The sequence below is a fragment of the Nyctibius grandis genome, chromosome 32 (assembly GCF_013368605.1).
Source record: "Nyctibius grandis isolate bNycGra1 chromosome 32, bNycGra1.pri, whole genome shotgun sequence".
Lineage (NCBI taxonomy): Eukaryota > Metazoa > Chordata > Aves > Nyctibiiformes > Nyctibiidae > Nyctibius > Nyctibius grandis.
Window position 1 is genome coordinate 1,331,072 of NC_090689.1, and position 19,401 is coordinate 1,350,472.

General features: G+C 42.3%; 1 protein-coding gene across 1 annotated transcript in view; it reads left to right on the top strand.

Annotated features, from left to right (window-relative positions):
* LOC137675111 (rho guanine nucleotide exchange factor 4-like) overlaps positions 1 to 19,401 on the top strand; it is a 112,484-nt gene that overhangs the window by 51,748 nt on the left and 41,335 nt on the right. The window contains 1 exon segment of the mRNA XM_068421034.1: positions 18,227 to 18,366. Coding sequence (XP_068277135.1) covers positions 18,227 to 18,366 — 140 coding nt within the window.

Below are 19,401 nucleotides of genomic sequence, written 5' to 3' on the forward strand. Positions count from 1 at the left end.
CTTACTTCAGTTTCAGTACTGTTACCAGCAAATTGCTTTGTCTGTCTCTGCTTTCTACTGTCAGCCCTTGTATCACAGTTTTTCCCCTTTGGTACTTCCACCTAGCAGAGGGTCTGTCCCCTTAAATTGCCTGGCAGAGCGGTGGGGAGATCCACTCTGAAGTCTCTTTGCGTGCTGGTAACACAAGGAGCTATTCAAAGCTGCTTTTGCAAAAAAACTCCTATTGCAGTTTTGGAACGTGCTCATACTGAGCACCTTGTGCAGCAAAAAGTAATTGTACTCTTGGAGTAAATGGGCAGCAAACTGGTTTCCAAGGGGAGATTATAGACCATGACCAAGATGTGGCTTCTGTGGAGCTTTGTTTTAATGACAGCATATTGCTGTGTATAAAACATGTACTTTGAGGTAAATTCATGTTCTTTGGCACCAGCATCTGAGAGGTTATTGCCTGTTCATTGTAACCAGGCAGGCACAACAATGATTTTATTTTGAGTTGGCCTGTAAGCAGCTTCGGGATTATATTGCAAAAAGCTTTGTGGTGCCTGGATTTTATGCATTTGCGTTAAGCCCCAATGATTGTGGGAAGTGTTTGAGTTCTTGTGCTGCTGATCACTTGTCTTTCTCCTCACTAAAGACTATGTGGAAGAGAGCAAGGCTGCAGTTGTGGCCTAAATCATATGAACAAGTAGAGGAATGTCTTCCTCAATTATTTTAAAGATTAGTCTGCAGCTTGAGCACCCTTTTCTGGCACGTAACTCCCAGTTCTTTCAAAACACTGCTTGCTTAAGCAAAATCAGAAAACTTGTAACCTACCACATCTTCCTGAGCTCACAGTCCTCTCTTGCTTTGCTTGACCACAAGGCGATATTGGAAATGGGAGTAAAGTTCAAGACTTAGGGCAAAAGACAAGAGGGCAACTGAGGTTGTGTTTCCAGGACCTGGGGCTGGGAGGCAGGCCGGATTCTGCTCCAGACTGTGCTGCGGCGTGGTAGGAATTGGGATCCACTTACTCAGATGGCTGAGCTCTTACTCGCTTGTGACATGTCAATGGTTTACAAGGCACAACTGCAGAGAGTATTTATATACTAAGGTGAGCAAAGGATTTACAGTTTAGCCTGTGACATTCAGTCTTGGTTTGTTGTGGGCCTTGTTTTACCAGAACTTTAAATGGAATTTGGTATTTCTTTCCTGGAAAGATCTGTGGAGAGAAAGCTTGAAAGTTATCTTCCACCTGTCAAAACAGAGCACTGTTAAAGACTTCCAAGGTAGTTACGCATGAGCAGATACGTCTGTGTGGGTTAGATCTTGGTAGAGGTTGTGATAGGGACAGTGATTAACAGCCTGTCTAATCAACCTGGCTAAAACAGTGAACTGATGTATCCATGCTCCTTCTGGAGCTAGGTCATCGTGGGCTAGCTTGGGTAGTGATCCTTCCAGTCTTGAATTAAAAGTTTAAAATCACCTTGTGCTTTCTAATATGTGTGCTGTGACTGTAAGCTGAGACACCCCTTTAATTAATAGTTTCATTCCTGACCCTGGCACAGCCTTGCGGTTCTGGTGGCCACAACGTACTAGGTGTGATACAACCCAAAAAGCTATCGTGTTTGCTGCCCCGGTGTACTGCCTATCCTAGGATTGAGGAGAGCAGTAAAATTTTGGTGCAAGCCTAATTGAACTCTTAGCTGGTCCTATCAGCATCAGCTAAGTGGCTTGTATTGCAGAGAGGCTTCAGGCCCTTGGATTCTCTTGTCTCCACACCATAGCATAGGCACGGTGCTGCATCAGAGTAAAATCAACAGGCAGATTTATTGAAAGAGTAAAATGCAAACTGCAACTTGGCCAGAGCAATTTCTTAATGGTGCTTGAAGTGAGGCTAGAAGTCACGCTCCAACTGCAAACTGCTGTTCTCAGGACAGTTGGCTACTGAGCAGCCACGAGCTAATTGGAGCAAGACAGCATTATCCTGTGCAGCTGTTCTGTCATTGTTTGCACAGGTGAATATCACTCAGAGCAAACGTTGCTGGTCAAAATCTTTCAAAACCCAGTGACAGCTGTAGGCTGAGAGCGAGTTGTCCTGCTCCCTGTGACTGAGCTGCTCCCCGTTCCCCTTGGCTGGAGACGAGGCTGAGTGGGAGTATTCTACTCAGCATGAGTTCCTGCCCTACGCATTCCTCCCTCTCCGCTGTGCCCCGTGACTGATCTGCTGTGCTGCATCAGATTGTCCTAATCCCCTGCTTCCCATGTCCTCTTCCTTTTGGGAGCTGGGGGAGTCAGTGTGTACCAAGCCCTTGGCGTGAGTACAGCCCATCTAAAGCCTGTGGATTGCTTGGGCAGCTCCCCTTGACCTCAGCCTCTGTTGCAGCAGGAGTCAAGTAGCAGCTTCTTAACCCCACGCACTAGTGCTCCTACGATGGCATTTGACAGGGCCCGTGTTTTATCTAGAGGGGGAACTTCAACCAACACAAATAATAGTATCTGAAAATTTTTTGCTAGTGACTGAGTGCAATTAAAAGCTAAATGTCACACAGCAGTGTAGGCTGTGCTTTTCTAGTGAAAATATTACATGGTGATTTGGTGGCAGCAGTTAATTAGTTTGGGCAAATGATCTCTTGCTGTGGGTGTTTATCAGTGCAATCACATTTATAGTTAAGCTAACTGGGTAGAAAAAAAAAGGAAGGGAATACTCTGTCTGCCCTTTTGCATTAGGGAGAGCAGATCAGGCTGTGTGACTCTTTGCAAGACAGGGACCTGTCTCTGTGCTTTTTTTCCCCTCAGTTCTTCGCTAAACAAAATGCTCAGCAGCAAGAGTGTCTCCTGAAGGTCACTGAGCTGCACTCAACAAGAACTGACAGGTCTCTTTCCAGGATCTGACTGAGCTGCAGTAAATAAGAAAAAAATTAGACATACAGGTTCAGCAGAGCTCTTGGAAGGAGTGTGTGGAAAGTTCAGGCCAAAGTGGATACCAGTGGCTGTGCTTTGTGTGCTCAGTGCAGATCAAGAGAGACACAGTGAATAACAGAACTTCTAAATTATAGAGCATGATTGTGCTAGAACACGTTGCGCTGGCTTTATAGAGCAGATGTGTGACTGTCTGGCACCTTTCCCAAGGAATAGCGCTGAACATCCATGAAGAGAGCAATGCCTACCAGTGCCCAGAAACATAGTGCCCTTAATTTAACTGAATTTGAGTGAGTTCATGGCAAATATATTCCTGTTGACCGGTCTGGTCTAAAATGCGCTACATCAGTCTTCTCTATAATTTAAAATAAAGCTGACTTGAAGTCATAGCGTTATAATTTGATTATGCTTGCCTTTAAGTAAGAAACTGTGTGTAGGCTGACTTGTTAAGTGTATGTGTAGTTTAAAGGATATATAGCGCGTATTTTTGGGCACCACAATGAGAATGCTGTGGGATGAGCTGGAGAGGATCCAGAAGAAAGTAACGAGAGTAATCTGGGGAACATGATCTACAGGAGAAGTTTGGATTATTTTAAGGGTGTGCAGTAGAGGAGAATGGGGGAAGACATGAATCTCAAAATACCTAAAAAAGCTGTTGTGCAGGAAATTTGTTTCTTATTCATGGGGTGGGGAGAGTTTGAGGCTAGAGAGGGCAGGGAATCTGTGGCAAAGACGACTCAGATTTGATGGTGGGAGAGCCCTGGGAAAAGATTATCTGGAGAGACTATGAAGTCTCAATCAGTTAAGATCTTGAGAGGGAGGCTGGGGAAACATTTCTCAAAAGCTACTATGGCTGTTGCTCCAGCTTTGGAGCAGATGGACTGGCAAGAAGACTTTGTGAAGTTCCCTTCCATTCTTGCCTTTTGTAGACAAGGTCAGAATGAACACTGGGCCACCACCTATGCTTTGAGGAACAATTCAAGTAATTGGCTTCATTGATCTTTTTGGTTTATAACTGCACAGTAAATAACTTTGGTTCCATTCCAATATTCTTTACTCTGGAAAAAGTTGGATTAAATCCTTTCTGCACAGTTAGGAGCACAGCTATGGTTTCAAGATATTTCCTGCTAACTTGTTAAGTATTTAAAAGCATTTTATGTATTTGTAAAGGATGAAGATGACTTTACAGGCTCCACTTTCAGTGACATATTGTGTAGACATTTGAGTTGTGACTATTGTAGAACTCAGTAGGGTATTTAGATGGTCCCATAGATAATTCCAACTGCCCAGGACATGTAGGGAGGACATACTAGATAAAGTTTGGGGTTCTAGGTGGCTTAGTACCCCGTCTCGGGGAACTTATCTGTGCTGAGTCTCCATTCTGTTCCAAAAATTAAGAAAAAAACATCACTTCTGACTATGTGTCTCGTATGCAGCCATGCCCAGCCCTCAGAATTGTCAGCAGGAGTGTAAAAGCCTTCTCCTCACAATTTCCAGGTCAGTTCTTCAGCTATCATCATTTTGGAGCTGAGAAAACCTACTGATTTCTTCCTCAACCCCAGTCTCTGTTACCAGTCCCAGAACCCATTGCTCAGAAGAGTAACATCCTGATAATGTGCTTTTCTGCCTCCTAAAAGGCTGGATTAAACTGGAGTTGGCTAAAAAGTGAAGTTGTAGATTTAGTGGTGGAGTGATTTGAGCTGTTATGATCCATGACCATAGTATCTGAGTGCCAAATGTTCCTGGATTTCGGTTGTCAGTACCCAAGCCCACTCCTAAGTGACAACTCATACCTTTGGTGACCCCAACCACTGCAGAATGTGATGAGAAATGATGGGTACAAGTAAAAACTTCACGTATTGTACCTACAATGTTGCTTTCACCTAAGCCAAAATCTGGGAAGGCTAACATCAAAGGTGCTGTTTTGTTGCTTTGGACTGGGAGTACTAATTATAATGGGAGTACTAATTATAATACTTTTCATGATCTCTCTGCTAATACCTTGTTTAGTTGTGAATTCATCTTTTCTTTTTGTCCCTCCCATCTAGTTTCAATCTGTTCACCATTAAGAGAGAGATGGGTACATGGAAAGCATTTTTCTTTCACCTCCGAGAGAGCTTTCTGACCTTTACCAGACTGGAAATGCCATGCTCTATTGAAACCAGGCAAGCACAGTTGTGCCTGTTTTGATTGTTTTGCTGTTGACATTTTTGAGATTATGCAACCAGGGATCTGTGCAGTTCGGTGAAGAGAATGAGCTCAAACCTTTAAGGTTACTGTGAGGTTAATAATGAAAACTCGTACAGCTCAGAAAACGTGTCCTGGAATCGATTGGAGACAGTGCTGTGTATAGAGCGATTATTCCCAAGAACAATAATTTCCAGTTCAAACAAGCTCAGACTGTATTTACAGCAAAGGGATACTGAGGTCAGGGGGATTGTTGGAGTTCTGATAGGCTTTGATGACATCCACTACGTTTTCAGCAGGAAAGATAAGTAGGCGCCAGGAACACAGTCGAGAAATGGTAGTTTCCTGCCTTCAGTAGAATTGCACCTGCTGGGTTCAGAAAGGGATTTAAGAGGAAAAAAGTGTCCCATTTTCAGAGCCTCTCCTTTGCATTTGTGTTTGAAAGGAAAGAAGGCAGACAGAAATGTAATTAATCAAGGTGAGAGGAAACAGGACTGTAAAGAGATTTATATACGTCATCTGCATGTATAATGGCTCTGCCAGCTGCATGACAGCCTCCGTGAAGGGGCTGCTGTCTAACACGGTGGAATTCAGAGCTCTGCAAGGCTGAGGCAGGTGAAGGTGGGGAGGTTGCTACAGGGTGACGTGGGTCCCTATTTCCCTCATCCTTCGGTTTTGTTCTGATTACTGCAGAACTGGGAGAAAGATGAGGAAAACAGGGGCTCAACACAGTTTGCTGATATAAACAAAAAGCTGATTTGTAAAGATTTGTGGGTTTACTTTGGGCTAGTTTGTGAGCAGAAGGGGCATACCTGAATGGCTAAAGAGTCTCCTCTTTGCATTTGTCTGCCATCGTCCTGTACAGGACTGCCGTTGTTAGCAGTGCTGGCTATCTCCAGCAAGAGTAAGGGATGAGGTCTGTTAATCATTTTGCTTTTCTAGGCTATCACAAAGGCGCTGCATTGCGGCATGGCCCCCTAAGTCAGGCTGATACCGTGTGCTGCAGTTCAGCCATCCGCTCTGAATGCAGTATGCCAAATACCAAATGTCTGTGCATGGCGTATCTGTCGTCGCTGCACCCGCCTGGCCTTGTGGACTTAAAATGCATCCTAAATTTTTTCATGCATTTTACAGCATGCTAAACTTCCATGATCCCCAGTACGTGCTACGTGCCTCTCTCATTGATTTTAATCACTAGAATAATCCTCTTTTAAAGCTCCTTTAAAATATATCAGCAATACTCTCACTGTTCTCTTCTGTCCCTGAACTCGGGATTTCACAGAAACTGAGCAGCAGTAGACCAGTATCTCCCATGATTGTTTCTGGGAAAAATCTGGAGAAGTGAAGTGAATGTCAAGGAGAGGCTCTTCGGACCTGCCGTGGTGTGCAGGGCAGTACAGCACGCAATACACGCCTTGCCCTGCGGGTTTTTCCCTCCTGTTAGTCTCTCCAGGTCACTCTTTGCACACTCTATTCTTGTCAAATAAAACAAATGGGTTTGGTGCTGAGAGCACTGGTCACTGTCAAAGCAAAGATAGATGGCTTTCCAGGCTGGATGGACATCTTCTGAGAATTTGTTTTAGAGGGATTTTTTTAGTGGTGGGTTTTTTTCCCCCCATATTGGAGGAAGGAATTTGTATCTTTTGACAGTAGTCTCCTGGGGGACTCTTTCCTTTATTGACACTTCAGTGTTGTCCTTTGATGTAATAATCCTGCATTGCGTAGTCTGTCACTCAGAAATGATGAAGTTGGGCTTGTGGTGCAGGGCAATACCACCAAAGCTGAAAATAAAAATAATTATTTAACTCTACAAGACAGAGATGACATCTGTGCCTTAACTTAAAGGAAGATGCTACTGCACAGAACCATTCATGATGAATATGAAAATAAGCCAGCAGCTGGGTTTCACAGAAACATAATCTAAACTGACAGATTTTGTGTTTACACTTCATCCAGGCTATGTCGTCAGCCAACTTAAAATACACAGGTACTTATAAGTAGCCCTTTCATTGCATAATTTTTAAAAATATGTTAATATATCTCAACCACATCCTGCTCTGTAACAGTTTTCTCTTTGGGGAAAATAACCTGTTTGTAAATATGGGGGGATTGTTTTTGTTTTCCTTGGGACTTCATTTGAAAATGGAATAAGGGTACTAAGACTACCAGCCCATAGGATTTGAGTCTGGAGAATTTGTGTTGCTTTGTTCAAAATATCACATTGTGATATATGAGAGTAAAGCTCATAGGTAAAAAATGGTCTGCAAAGACAGAGAAGTCAGCTTGGTTAAATTGCCAGAGAAAGGAGAAACTGGACACTTAGATTCATCATCCAAAGAGAACACGCATCAGGTATAAGACCTTTGGAAAATAAGGTCAATTTAAATTTTACTTCTAAATTGGCAAGTTGTTACTGGAAGAATTCCTTTGCCATTTGCTTTGGTTCTGAGGAACAGTGATTTTTTTTTTTTTTTTTTTTTAGACACTGAAGAACCAAATCATTGTGTAAGTAGTAAACCACAGCACATCCTTCAGTGTATTTGAGGATAAAGGTGATTTTATACATTGAGCACTTTTGAAAGCTATGTGGCATGGGGCTTGGGTTTGTTGTTTCTTTTGCCCTGCCCCTCAGTCGGATACGGTGTAGCTGGAGAGATGTTTGCAAAACTAAAACGTGTTTCTGGAATTGTGAGCTTGGAGTCTGAAGCAGAGTCTGGAGCAATTTGTTTCTATTTTTTTAGCTGCTTTGGAAAAGCTAAGGGTTGGGAAATAGTCCATGCACAGTTTCTGTTCAGAAACAAAGCATTTTCCTGTTCTCATTGGTGGCATATAGGATGTAAATAAGAATCAATTCATAAATGGAAACATTAACAGAAGCACTGTGGAATTAAATGTTTTAAATTTTAGCTAATCACAGGAAAGGTCAAATTTGACATATCTGCCTTTTAGTGAAAGGATTACTGTGTTTGGTTTATAAGTTCAAACAATTGATAAAGAATTGCAGGTTTGGACCAGTGCTGCGCCCTAGCACAGCGAACAGAGTTGCCATGGAGGGCACTGGCCTTGTTTTGGCCTGTTTTGATTTTGCAAGTTACACCGCTAATGTCAAATTTGCAAAGATTATTTTGATTGCTTCAGCTGTCTCTCTAGAATAATGTCCCTTTTCTGACATGTGCCTTAGGTAGAGCTGCATTTGACTGTACGCTGTACCTACTGGTCAAAAGGAAGGAGAGGCTTGCTTTAGGTAATGTGGCTTCTGAAGAGGCTTCATCTTCTTTTACCTTTTTAAGAGACCTTGTTTTGGTTCGGCACTGCTAATCAGCAATGCTCTTTTATTAGTTAGTATTGAGATTATGTTGCTGCTTGTGTTAATATACTTTTGCCACTTAATTTTACCACCTCCAGCTGGGGATGGGTTCAACTCTTAAATCGGTCTCCAAAGCTTCCAAAATATTCTGTGTGGCATCCAATGATTTGGAAGTGGTAATGTGTCATTTTGAATTCATAGTTCAAAATGCACACGTAGCATCTCAGGCTCATGATTTGCTGAAATGCTGATCTTACCAATTCTGCTATTCTTATTTCCTTGTTGAAGCCCACAGTAAACATCCTAAGTAATGAATTTAACTATTAAAGGTGCCCTGACCAATGTGACCTTGACAGAATGCTTTCTCCTTTTAAAGGGATGATTAATAATGGCTTTGAATTGAATACTTGATGTATTCCAAGACAAATAATATTTTCCTTGGAAGAGTTTTCTTGCTGTGGGGTGAGATCCGACATGTTCAGTTATAGTTCGGACCTGGAGCTGAATGTTGTGAAAACACTCTGAAATAAGGTACCTTCTCACACCAGTTTCCTAGGAAACATAAAATTATTGAACATGAAGTCTCTTTTTTTTCCTACATTTGAAAATTTATTGAGACGCATCAATCAACAGGTTCAGTATCTTGAGCTTAATTCTTTAAATTTGATTTGGAGTAATATACCGTATCTGCATCCTCAGATTCCCAGGGAGCAAATACTTCACAGTGGGCAGCTCTGTTCCTACTACAGTATGAACAGTATCAAATATATAAGGCTGTAAGGCCTGTCCTTCTGTTCTTAAATGTATTTCATAAGAATATTGCTGTCCCTGTACAGTTTGAAATGATTTTGGCGCAGAGTCTTTCACTTCCGTATGTATCACTGGCAGGGAGCTCTGGAGGCCCTGGGCAGGAGAGGCAGTGAGGGCTGACTGATGTGGAGACTGTTGTTGGAGCACACTCCCAGCCATGCAATGAGGGCAAGGGACTGCACCATCCGCTCATCCAGGTCACCTCTGTGCTCCAGCCTTCTTCCCTTGATTTGTAGAGCTGGTCTTCAACACAGGTGACATAGCAGTACTGGATATCACAACCTGTCAGCCCTGGACCCTGGCAGGGACGTTTACACTCACAGAACTCTAAATATGCAATGTCTGAGTGAGTTTGAAATTTCCACCTTGTGTCTGTCCATGATGTCCCTCTAAACTGAGCTATTGTGGCACTCTGCTATTCTGCACCCATCTTCTGGTGGAGATGCTCTTGTGTCTTTGTCTACTCAGAATGTAAAGACTGGATTATGCTTGGCCGTTTTCAGCATCTCTCCTGTAGCTTGCTCGGAGCTGATCTCCCAAATCTGTTCTGAATAACACTGAAGAATCACTGACTAACTCTGAGCCTGACTTTGCCTCCTTTGTGTGGTGTTGTGTGATTCAAATATGTATGCTGCAAAGAGCCTGATCCTGTAGCTGTCACAGCAGTTGTAGTTTCCCTTCAGAAACACTCGGTAGCTTGATCTTGAGGATTTTCTTAGAACTCAGATTAAAATATAAATAGGGGCAGAGGGATTTCCTAAAGGTAAAGCAGTTTTACCAGTATTTTTAATGAGAAGACTGTAGCCCCAGTATGAAACCAGAAGATCTGTCGTGTGTTACATGAAGACTGGTCATTCAAAATAATGTCAACAAAACAGTCTTGCTGCCCCTTGAGACTTATACTTGATAATGCACAAGAGCAATTGAAAGTCTTCTCATGGCATTCATTTTTAATTACTTCTGTGGTACAAGGTCATAGATATAAGCCACTTGTCAGCCTGGATAGCTTCAGAAAGATAAAGACTAGATTTATAGCATTATGCAGAATTCTGGGAAAAAACAAAGGTCACATTTTTCAAATTTCAGTGTTCAAAGTTAGCCTCTTAAAGCCGTCTGCAGACACTTACATAAACAGCCTGCTTTTCAGAAGTGCCAAGCAGTGGCTCTTTGTGCTGACTTTGCTGGAAACAGTATGCGCCCAGTGCATCTGTGTTATCTATCGTACTGGTTAGCTAGCTATAGGCCTGCAGGCCTTGCTTCAGGTCCTGGTGTTAAATAGCTTTGTCTTAACCAAAGGCAGCTGCATTGTCAAAGGTTTTCAGTTATTATCAAGATAATTCTTCATTCTGAATTGTTCAAGTTATAATGTGGATTACGCCATTATAAGAAAGACCCATGTCTTTTTTTTTTTTTTTCCTCCTGCTCCAGGTTTGACTGACCTGAAAATAGCATAAGGAAGTTGGTATTTCCATGCAAAGTTGTCATGGCTGGGTGCAACATTTTGAAGACTTTTGTGATATGAATTGTTTTATTTCCTAGTGACAATTCCTCATAAAAGTTATCTTAACCATTCTTTACAGCTTGGTCTTTTCCAGGCCAGTAGTTAAAGCTTAGTGTATAGTGCAATTTCCTTGTTTCTAGACTCTGAGTTAAGACTGAAGAAAACTCTGTGCTTTTTGGCAACAAAATCTTTAGCAAAGACTTAGCTTCTAAGCTCTTGGTCTTCTGACACGACAAAAGCACAGATGTGTAGACATCTGTGTAAAGACATAATAAAAGCATAGAATTTTTGGAAATATAAAGCAACCAGAATTTCCTACAGCATGTTTACATTCTTTCCTTTCTATAATAAAGTAACAGGCACCAGAAAGGAGGCACGAGGAGAGCCTATGATAGCTTGGGTTTCTAACACTCTCCTGTGAGTGTGCTTGGGAAGTTGTTTTAGAGGTGAAGCAAGCATCACAGCTAAATCAATACAAATAAAAAGGACAAGGGCAGCTTGAGATTTGGGAGATAACAGCACTTCCATTGAGAAAAGTCCAGTTAAGTCCCTGGAAAGCAGCTGCAGAGGCAGGAGGAATAACAATTCCTGAGAGAATATGGGGGAACATTTTCTATTCAAGGTCTACATTTGAGGACTGGTGATGACTAGAAGCATTGGTTGTGTCCGAATTGTTTGAGGCTTTTTTGTTTGCTTTCTGGAGGAGACAAAAAAAGATTAAAACACAAGAGTCTGAGTATGTTTGAGTATGAACCAGGGCTTTGGTTCAGTTGAACTCGGATTAAGTAGCGGCGGAGCAGTAAGGCTCGGTAGCGGTAAGATAGTGTGGCTCCTTTGTTTGCATGTTCCCACAGGCAAGTTTCATATACTTGTGCAAGCAAAAGATGAGGGAAGCCCAAAGGCGACCTTTAGGAGTGATGCCATATGTAACTGGGCACTGAAGTAGTGGCAGGTGTTGAGATCATATAGGAGAATCTGTGGGAATAAGCTTTTAAGAAAACTGTGTCTTTTTTTGCCAGATTGCTGATCTTCCAACTTGTGGGATGTGCCTAGAAGGTTTTGAAAAGCTGGAGCAGGTGCTTTCCGAAAAATAATAATAAAAAGCCTGAAACCTTATTGACAAAGCCCTTTCAACTTCATGTTTGTCAGGCTTGTCAGCTGCACTAACACTCTTTGATGTTGCTTTTACCTCCTATGTTTGCTGAAGTAGGTGTTGTCTACTGTAAATAGCTATTGTTCCGATTTCCTGGCTCATTTGCTCAAATTTCCTCAGTTGTTGTTACACTTTGGGTAAGAATGGGTGGATGTTGAGACACAGACATGGTATTTTCATTTTTGCAGGTAAGCTGAAAGCTCATCCAAGGTTACTGCTGATCTCAGTTGACTGATCATGCTCTACTAGACAGTGTCAGATAAGTTATTTCCCAGCCAGCGGCCTGTCAGTATTTTGGGAGCAGTTGTCTGATGAAGAGGCAGCTTTGTTGTTGTTTTTTACTTCAAGGGAAGGGAGTTTGGTGTGGCTTCGATTTTTACTTCAAGGCATAGCAGGCACAGGGCTAAGCAACAGAGTTAAATGGACAGGTAAAAATTCAGCATGAGTTTGGAATGTCAGTGTTTGTTACCTGTTAGAAACAAGAAACATGACCATTTTAGTCTTGCACAGAGGAAACTTCTGATGGATGGTTTCATTTTACCCGCCCCCCGCCCTTCCAACTCCTTTAAATAGCAGCTACGTCAATGAATAAGACATGTTGTTGGGGCAGTAAATGACATGCCAGATATTCCAACCAGTACATCCTACCAAGGATACAGTAAAGAATGTGCCTGGATACTAGAAGGGATTTGTCTGCTAGTTTTAATTGCTACAATTGATTTAATGTTTAGATTGTGATAGGGCTTAAAGGACTGAACTAGAATTGGCTCCATCATGTTCAACGTTGTCCAGACATAAAGTAAATAGCATTTCCAAAGACGTCAGTCTGAAAAATGAGAGCAAACAGGTTGGTATGGATGAGTAATCAGACCTGAGCAAACAAATAACAAATACGTAGAGTTGGAGGACATGCCTGCTTTTTTCCAAGCCAGTAGCTGTGATGGGAACATGGCCAGGGAATTAATAGTTTGTATGCAGTACAACAGAGGGGCCTTTCAACAAAGGAGCAGGCTTTGGATCAAGAAAGTACATTTATGTGATTTCCTATCTGCTTTTTCCATTGTTTCCACTCTTATTCAAATCTAGTTAAACTGCTCCCCCTCTTCTCTCCCACTCGTAACATCACTCAACGAGCAAAGAAGGGACTGGGAACAGCCCTCTGCCACATGTCTGCCAAGGCGAAGCGGACCAAGCTGCAAGTGCATAGCAAGTGGTAATGTGGGAGTCAGAGCTGCAGAGCCATTCATAATCTGCATCTCTCTTCCCCATAATTATCTCTGCTACCCGAGGGAGCTGAGAACTCCCTTAAGCCTCCCTGCAAGTCATTTAGATTCTAATTGGGATTTAAAAACTCTTGAAACCTGAGTGGGTGGCTCAGTGCATTATTGCTGATGAGTGTTACTCTGGGTGATGCTCCCAGCAGACCCACAGAGGACCTGCCCTCAGCTTGCCATTGAAGAACTGTGTCCTTTTTGTTTTCGAGCACAGATTTGCTCTTTGCCTTAGCTAATTAGGAACTGGTTCCATTCACAGCAGCAATTCCATTTGTGGCATTATACCAAAATGTTAATTTAATTTTGTTATTTTGAATCCTTTCCCGTCTTAATGTTTCTTTAAAATGGAGGCGATGAAGCTTGCTTTCTCCACTTAAATATTTTCTGCCTCTCCTCCCAATTCTATGTTCTTTTTTTTCCTCGAAGATTCACTGAACACAGTTTCATTACCTGCTCAGAAATGTCATCGTGAGGACCTTGGCTTTGCAGACCCATGGCCTTGGTTGGTGTTTTGTTGGGTTTTTTTTTTCCCCCCTCTCATGAAGCTCATACTAACTGGTCATAGCTCCCCTGTTGCTAATTCCCTGCCAGACTTCCCTCTTCCTGTTAAACTGGCCCACAACCATAAGCAGAATGATGTGAGAGGGTCCATCAGCACAGTAAAGAGCTGGAGAATTGCACTGCTGGGGCAGAAGTGGGATGACATCACTCTGATGGATTTTACTGTGGCGGCTGCATAGGGACCTCCGTATATCAAGCAGCTGATAAATGAAGCCCATAATTCAGAACCGGACTGATGGAGGCCGCAGCACTACCATGGCAGCTGTTTCTAAGGGAGATGAGGGTTTAGCAATTCAGAATGGGTGAAGAGGAGGGTGGAGGGGCTCTTTCCACCTGGCCAATGTAGTCTGGGTTTGGTTTCCCCACCCCATGCACCCCTTTCATTTGTTTATCATCTTAAATCTCTCGAACTACTCCCTTCGACAGCTGCAATGCGCTTTCCTGTGGGCACTGCACACAACCACAGCAATCTCTGCTCAGTGAGGCAGAGGGAATGATGTTGTTAGCTCTGAATTAATTTGCTCTGTGAGTGTAAATCAGGCTCCTACTGTTATTTCAGTGAATTATTTTAAATGTAAATGCTACAGAGACAAATTATATATGTGGATGTGCTACTGAAAAAGCACACTTGAAAGAGAGATACTTCAAATACACAGAAGTTGTTCCCTTTGTCACTAATAAAATGTGCTTCTAATAAACTATGGATGCTCTTGGCTTTCAAAGCTGTCTGTAATCATCATGGATTCCTGTCCCAGCCTTACTCCTAAAAGCTGTAGGCTGTAAGTCAAGTGAAAACAGATAACAAAAATTTTGGGGAAACTGCCTCTAGCCCATTTTCCTTCAGTCCTGGGTCGTTGTTCAGGCTTCTGACCCAGGCACACATCTGGAGCTCATTGGAACAGGGAGCTGCTGGGGTTTATTCCAGCTGAGACATAAACGTATGTGACTTTGAGAGATCTCTGTTAAGAGGCTGTGCTAGACTTAGGGCTGAAATGCCCAGCTGCTCTGAGGAAACAGTTCTAGAAATTTATTCTGTGTTTCTCCAGTGAGAAGGTGAGATTTTTTTTTTTTTTTGGCCAACAACAACTTGTGTTCACTAATTCCTGGCATTTGGAATGTATGAAGCAGGTCCATTGTTTGAGAGAGGAGAGGAGCTCAGACATGGTGAACAATGTCACCTGTACTAGGTGAAGATGGTCTTAACTGAACTCTGAACTATGATTAATATTCATTTTCAGTCTGTGACCTTCAGTCGGTCATCTAATCCCAACTTCTTTTGGTTTCCCACCGGTTAGATGACCAACGCAAGGTTTCTCTCATTTTTCCCTTTCTGCCATGTTCTGTTGGTTATTAAGATCGAGGCTGTCCTAGTGTAGCCCAGCTGTTTTGTTCTTCAGTGTCAGATAGGCTTGATCGTGGCTCACAAGAGGAAACATCCTACCATACAGGCAGCTGCGTGTATGCATTTCAAATTACCCAAACTCATCTATCAGCAGGATGCAGCTGGCAGGCCACTAGCTGGGGTGGGTATGAGTTGTACAGCCATGGTCTATGCCGTGGCCATTGCATGGCTTGTCTCTCTCTGCAGGCACAGAGTGCTCTTCTGTGTGAAACCACAGAGCTGGTAACAGCTCCAGTGGCTTTCCGATGAGGTGGAGAGCTCTGTAACTGTGTAGGAGAAGTACCTCTCAGGGTTGCTTGGCGTCAACCTTTTACATGCTCCCCGACAGCAAAGTGGGGGCACAGGCAGAGCCTGGCCAGGACTCTTCCCACTGCTGACTGCTTACGCCTGCATCCCAAAGCATGTAGGAAGGTGTAAGGGTGAACCCATATACTTTCTTCCTCTGGGCCATTTTGATCAAGCTTTATTTGATTTTTATAGAATTCTTCCCTTTTGTTTTTGTGACTGGCCTTGAATGTAGCCTGTCTCAGTGCTGTCTGCTCAGGCACTTGAACACAGACCACCTGTGCCTGTTGCTGTTTTCAGTGCCATTTTTTGTATGACTTTTCTTGCTTTGTATCCTCAAGATATTTTTTTTGTGGAGTCAGGCTCTTGACACCTTATTCTCTATTCAGATGCATAAAAAAGGGTGGCATTCTTTCATGAGCCACTATTGCTAGAATGATCCATCTGCTTCTGTACTTTAATGATACAAATCCCGAGCTTGGGCTTGGACTGACAACAGTATAAAGCAGAGTCTTAACACTTGCACAGAAGGTAGTAGTACTAATTGTTGGTGACAACCCCTCCCTGTGTTCCTGTGTATGGGATTTGTTGCCATATTTAGTGAAATTTATCAGGACAGCCGTATAAAACATGGAGAAATCTGCTTGAGCTAATTGGATGCTTGGCGTTATTTTTTGACAGAACATTGTTCTTTGATGTTGCCTGATTGCCAGAGACGGGTCAGATCAGTGGTTTCAGAGAGACACGGAGAGGCCAGCCGTGACTATACCAGTGGATTTCAGTGTTAAATGGAGATGAGCGTTTGGGGGGGCGGAAATGAGGCATCCGAGTCAACTAGCGTGCAGCTTAATAGTTGCCTGTCCGACTAGCCCTGTGCTGTTGAGGATGCTGATAGACTATTTCAGCAATACTCTGCTAACTTGGCTTTAAGGATTTTTGTATAGTGCTTGCTTCTTTTCTACTTGACCTAGTTTAAGCTGTGCATGTTGAGTCACTACCTACATTAAAAGCCTTCATTCTCCTACTTCCTTGATGGATTTCCAGTGCTTTGGGACACCATTCCAGACTACTGTTTTATTTATTTATTTGTAATCGTGTCTCCCGTGTAAGCTGCTTCAGAGCAAATTCTTATTTTTCATTAGTTTTGTTCTTCCCTGGAACATTAGTTAGTTTGGGAAAACGTATAACGGCTGTCTTGGACCATTCTTCCTCAAGGATTGAGAACTTTTGTATGATGATGAGCTGCATTTTTTGGTGAAAAGTCCATGAGGACTTTTCTGCCAGGAAAACTAATCCAAAATGCAGTAGCAGGTTTTGAGACTGCAGAAAATTAATGAGCTTGGTAAGATCAGAGAAGAAAAACAGATCTCTAGTAAAAGCAAACATAGCTTTCAAGGCACTTAGCAGAGGTATAGAGCATTTTAAGTAATACAGATAAATATCTCCCTGGAGCTTTTGCTTTTTGATCTAAGCACAGATCAGAGAACAAATAGGAAAATGTGGGGGGACAAACCAAAAGCTTTAAGGATGTCAATGGACATTTTTTAAGCCAAAAATCACTTAGCAGTGAAAATAGCAAAGATGCATAAGGCAAAAGCAATGAAGCCATGCATAAAATAAGGGAAAAGAATGAGATCAGAGGGATGCAAAGAAAGTTTTGAATTAAGTGACTGCTAACTCCCTTATAAATGATTTATTTTTATTTGTTCTTGAAAAGCATTTCTAATGTGTTTTGGTTGCTGTACTAATACACTGCACATTGTTCATTACTATCAGACAAGTGTTTTTCAGACGGTGTATGAGCAAAAAGTGATACTTTAATGCTCTTTAAAAAAAAATTTAAGTGCAAACCATGGTAATTCTGCATAAAATGATAATATCAGTGGCATTCCAGCTGTTTGAGTTTTATATTAATAGGCTAGATCTTAGCCCCAGAACTGCTTTATATGCAATCTCTACTACTGGCATGTATTCGGTAGAGAACTTCTGTATAATGATATGATGTGCCAGAGCAAAGCTATGAGATTGCTTGATTTTTTGTGAAATGTCACTTAAAGTTGAAATGGTTGGGTAGTTACACACTTCCATAGCAAATTCTGCTTTAATCATGAGCTCATATGCACCTCTTTGTCGTGAACTGCCATCAATATTGAGTGGAGTTCCAGGTTTAGACAATGAATATGTCTTTGCGATGTTGTGCGTATTTTTTGAATGCAAAGCACAATCAAGTACTTAGTTCAAAAATAGCTCATACTCCAGTCATTTTGATGTCAAGTTACTGCACTGAGCTGATAGCTGCTACACTGAGTTTATACCTCACCATGTTATCAGAAGTAATCAAGTGATGCAGCCTTAACAAAACATCATGTGTAATGATAGCACTGATGAGGATGATCTTTGCAGGTCTTGCTGTAACCTCTGACAAGCACTTTATTTTGCATTACTGGGGAGCTTTGCTTTCAGGCAATAATAAGCCAGTGAACCCTTAGGTGCTTTTAATTGGCCCATTGACACAATTAGGTTCATAAGATGCACTTGCATTATGGAGAGAAATGAGGGCTCAAGAACAGGCTTATGTGTCCCCAGACTCTGACTGGTGCTTCTCCTATCCAAGCTGTACAAGATCAAGCTCAAAGATTTCTTTTTTTTCACCTGTTCTGCAAAAATTTTGAGTGTGACATCATGTGTAACTTGGGCAGCCAAGACTGTCACCAGGAGTGCTGATAGCAGTATCTGTGTTTTCACTTCATTCAGTTCTACTACTGTAGCCATGTCAAGCTCACATAATTGATGCAGTGCTGCTGGGGATCTTGTGGTCTATACCGATTTGTTCTTTTTGTTGTTGCAGTGATCACTGATGGGGCGCTGGATAAGACAGCTCTAACGGACGATGTGGGAAGTGAGGAGGACCTATATGAGGACTTCCGGAGCTCCAACCACCGCTACGGCCACCCTGGGGGAGGCGGAGAGCAGCTTGCCATCAATGAGGTATTGTGCTGGTTGCTTTCTGAGAGGCAGGATAAGGAAGGATGCTGGTTCTTGTTGTGAACCATAAGAGACGTCAACAACCAAACCAATAATGGCAAAGTGGATGGGCCTTCAAATGCCCATGTGGGTGCCACTTACAACTGAGTAATGACAGGGTCTGGTCCTTCCATCAGGGCGCTGTCCCTAACAGTAGAGGACAACGATGTAACATAATGCAGAGCCACAGGTCCTGAGCAGATAACTCTCCTCTTAGCTGTTTTTGGATGGGAAATTTAAAAACGTTAATGAGCAATCTGGTCAGGGCTGGTATGAGATTTGAGATGTGGTGTACCGCAGACACAACGGAAATGTTGAAAAAAAAAAGCCTGGTCTACGTGCTTCTTCATTGGTAGAGGAGAAGGGTGCAAGGTTTAGTGTAGGCTTGGTCTTCACTGCTTCTTCCCATTCCCAGGTAAATCCACTCTAGGGATGTGAAAGATGTGCCTTTTTAGTCAGTGCTGTTAGCTATTTTCTTGTGTAGTGCTGACAATGATTAACTTGAGATCAGCAATTTAAAAATGTACTACTTAGTTTAGCTGATGCGGTGAGCAATATATTAACAGCAGTTAAGGGTTTTTTTTTTCTGCAAAAATACAACGGCTTTTTCTAATGCATTAGAACTGGCATCTTGTTACACACAGAATGCTTTTTTGGTGCGGTGAACTAATAAGCTTTTTCATTGGAAGAGTGGAGCATGTTCGCCATATGAGTGATCTCTTGCACTCTTAGACATTCTTTCTCTCTTCGCTATCCTTTGTTACCTTTACATGACCATCACAAGATGAGAAGGCAAGGATAAAAGATGTATTGTATTTCCTTGTGGCCAAGCTATAACTGAAACTGTTGACTGAGGCTCTGTACCTGTATGTTTGATATATACAGCAATGGTGCTTCTGGGGTCTGCAAAAGCTCGAGAAAGCTGCACCGTGAGGATAACAGCTTTTCTTCAAAAACGACAGCAAATGCTCTTCTAGCAGTTTTCCTGCTCCTAGTGCT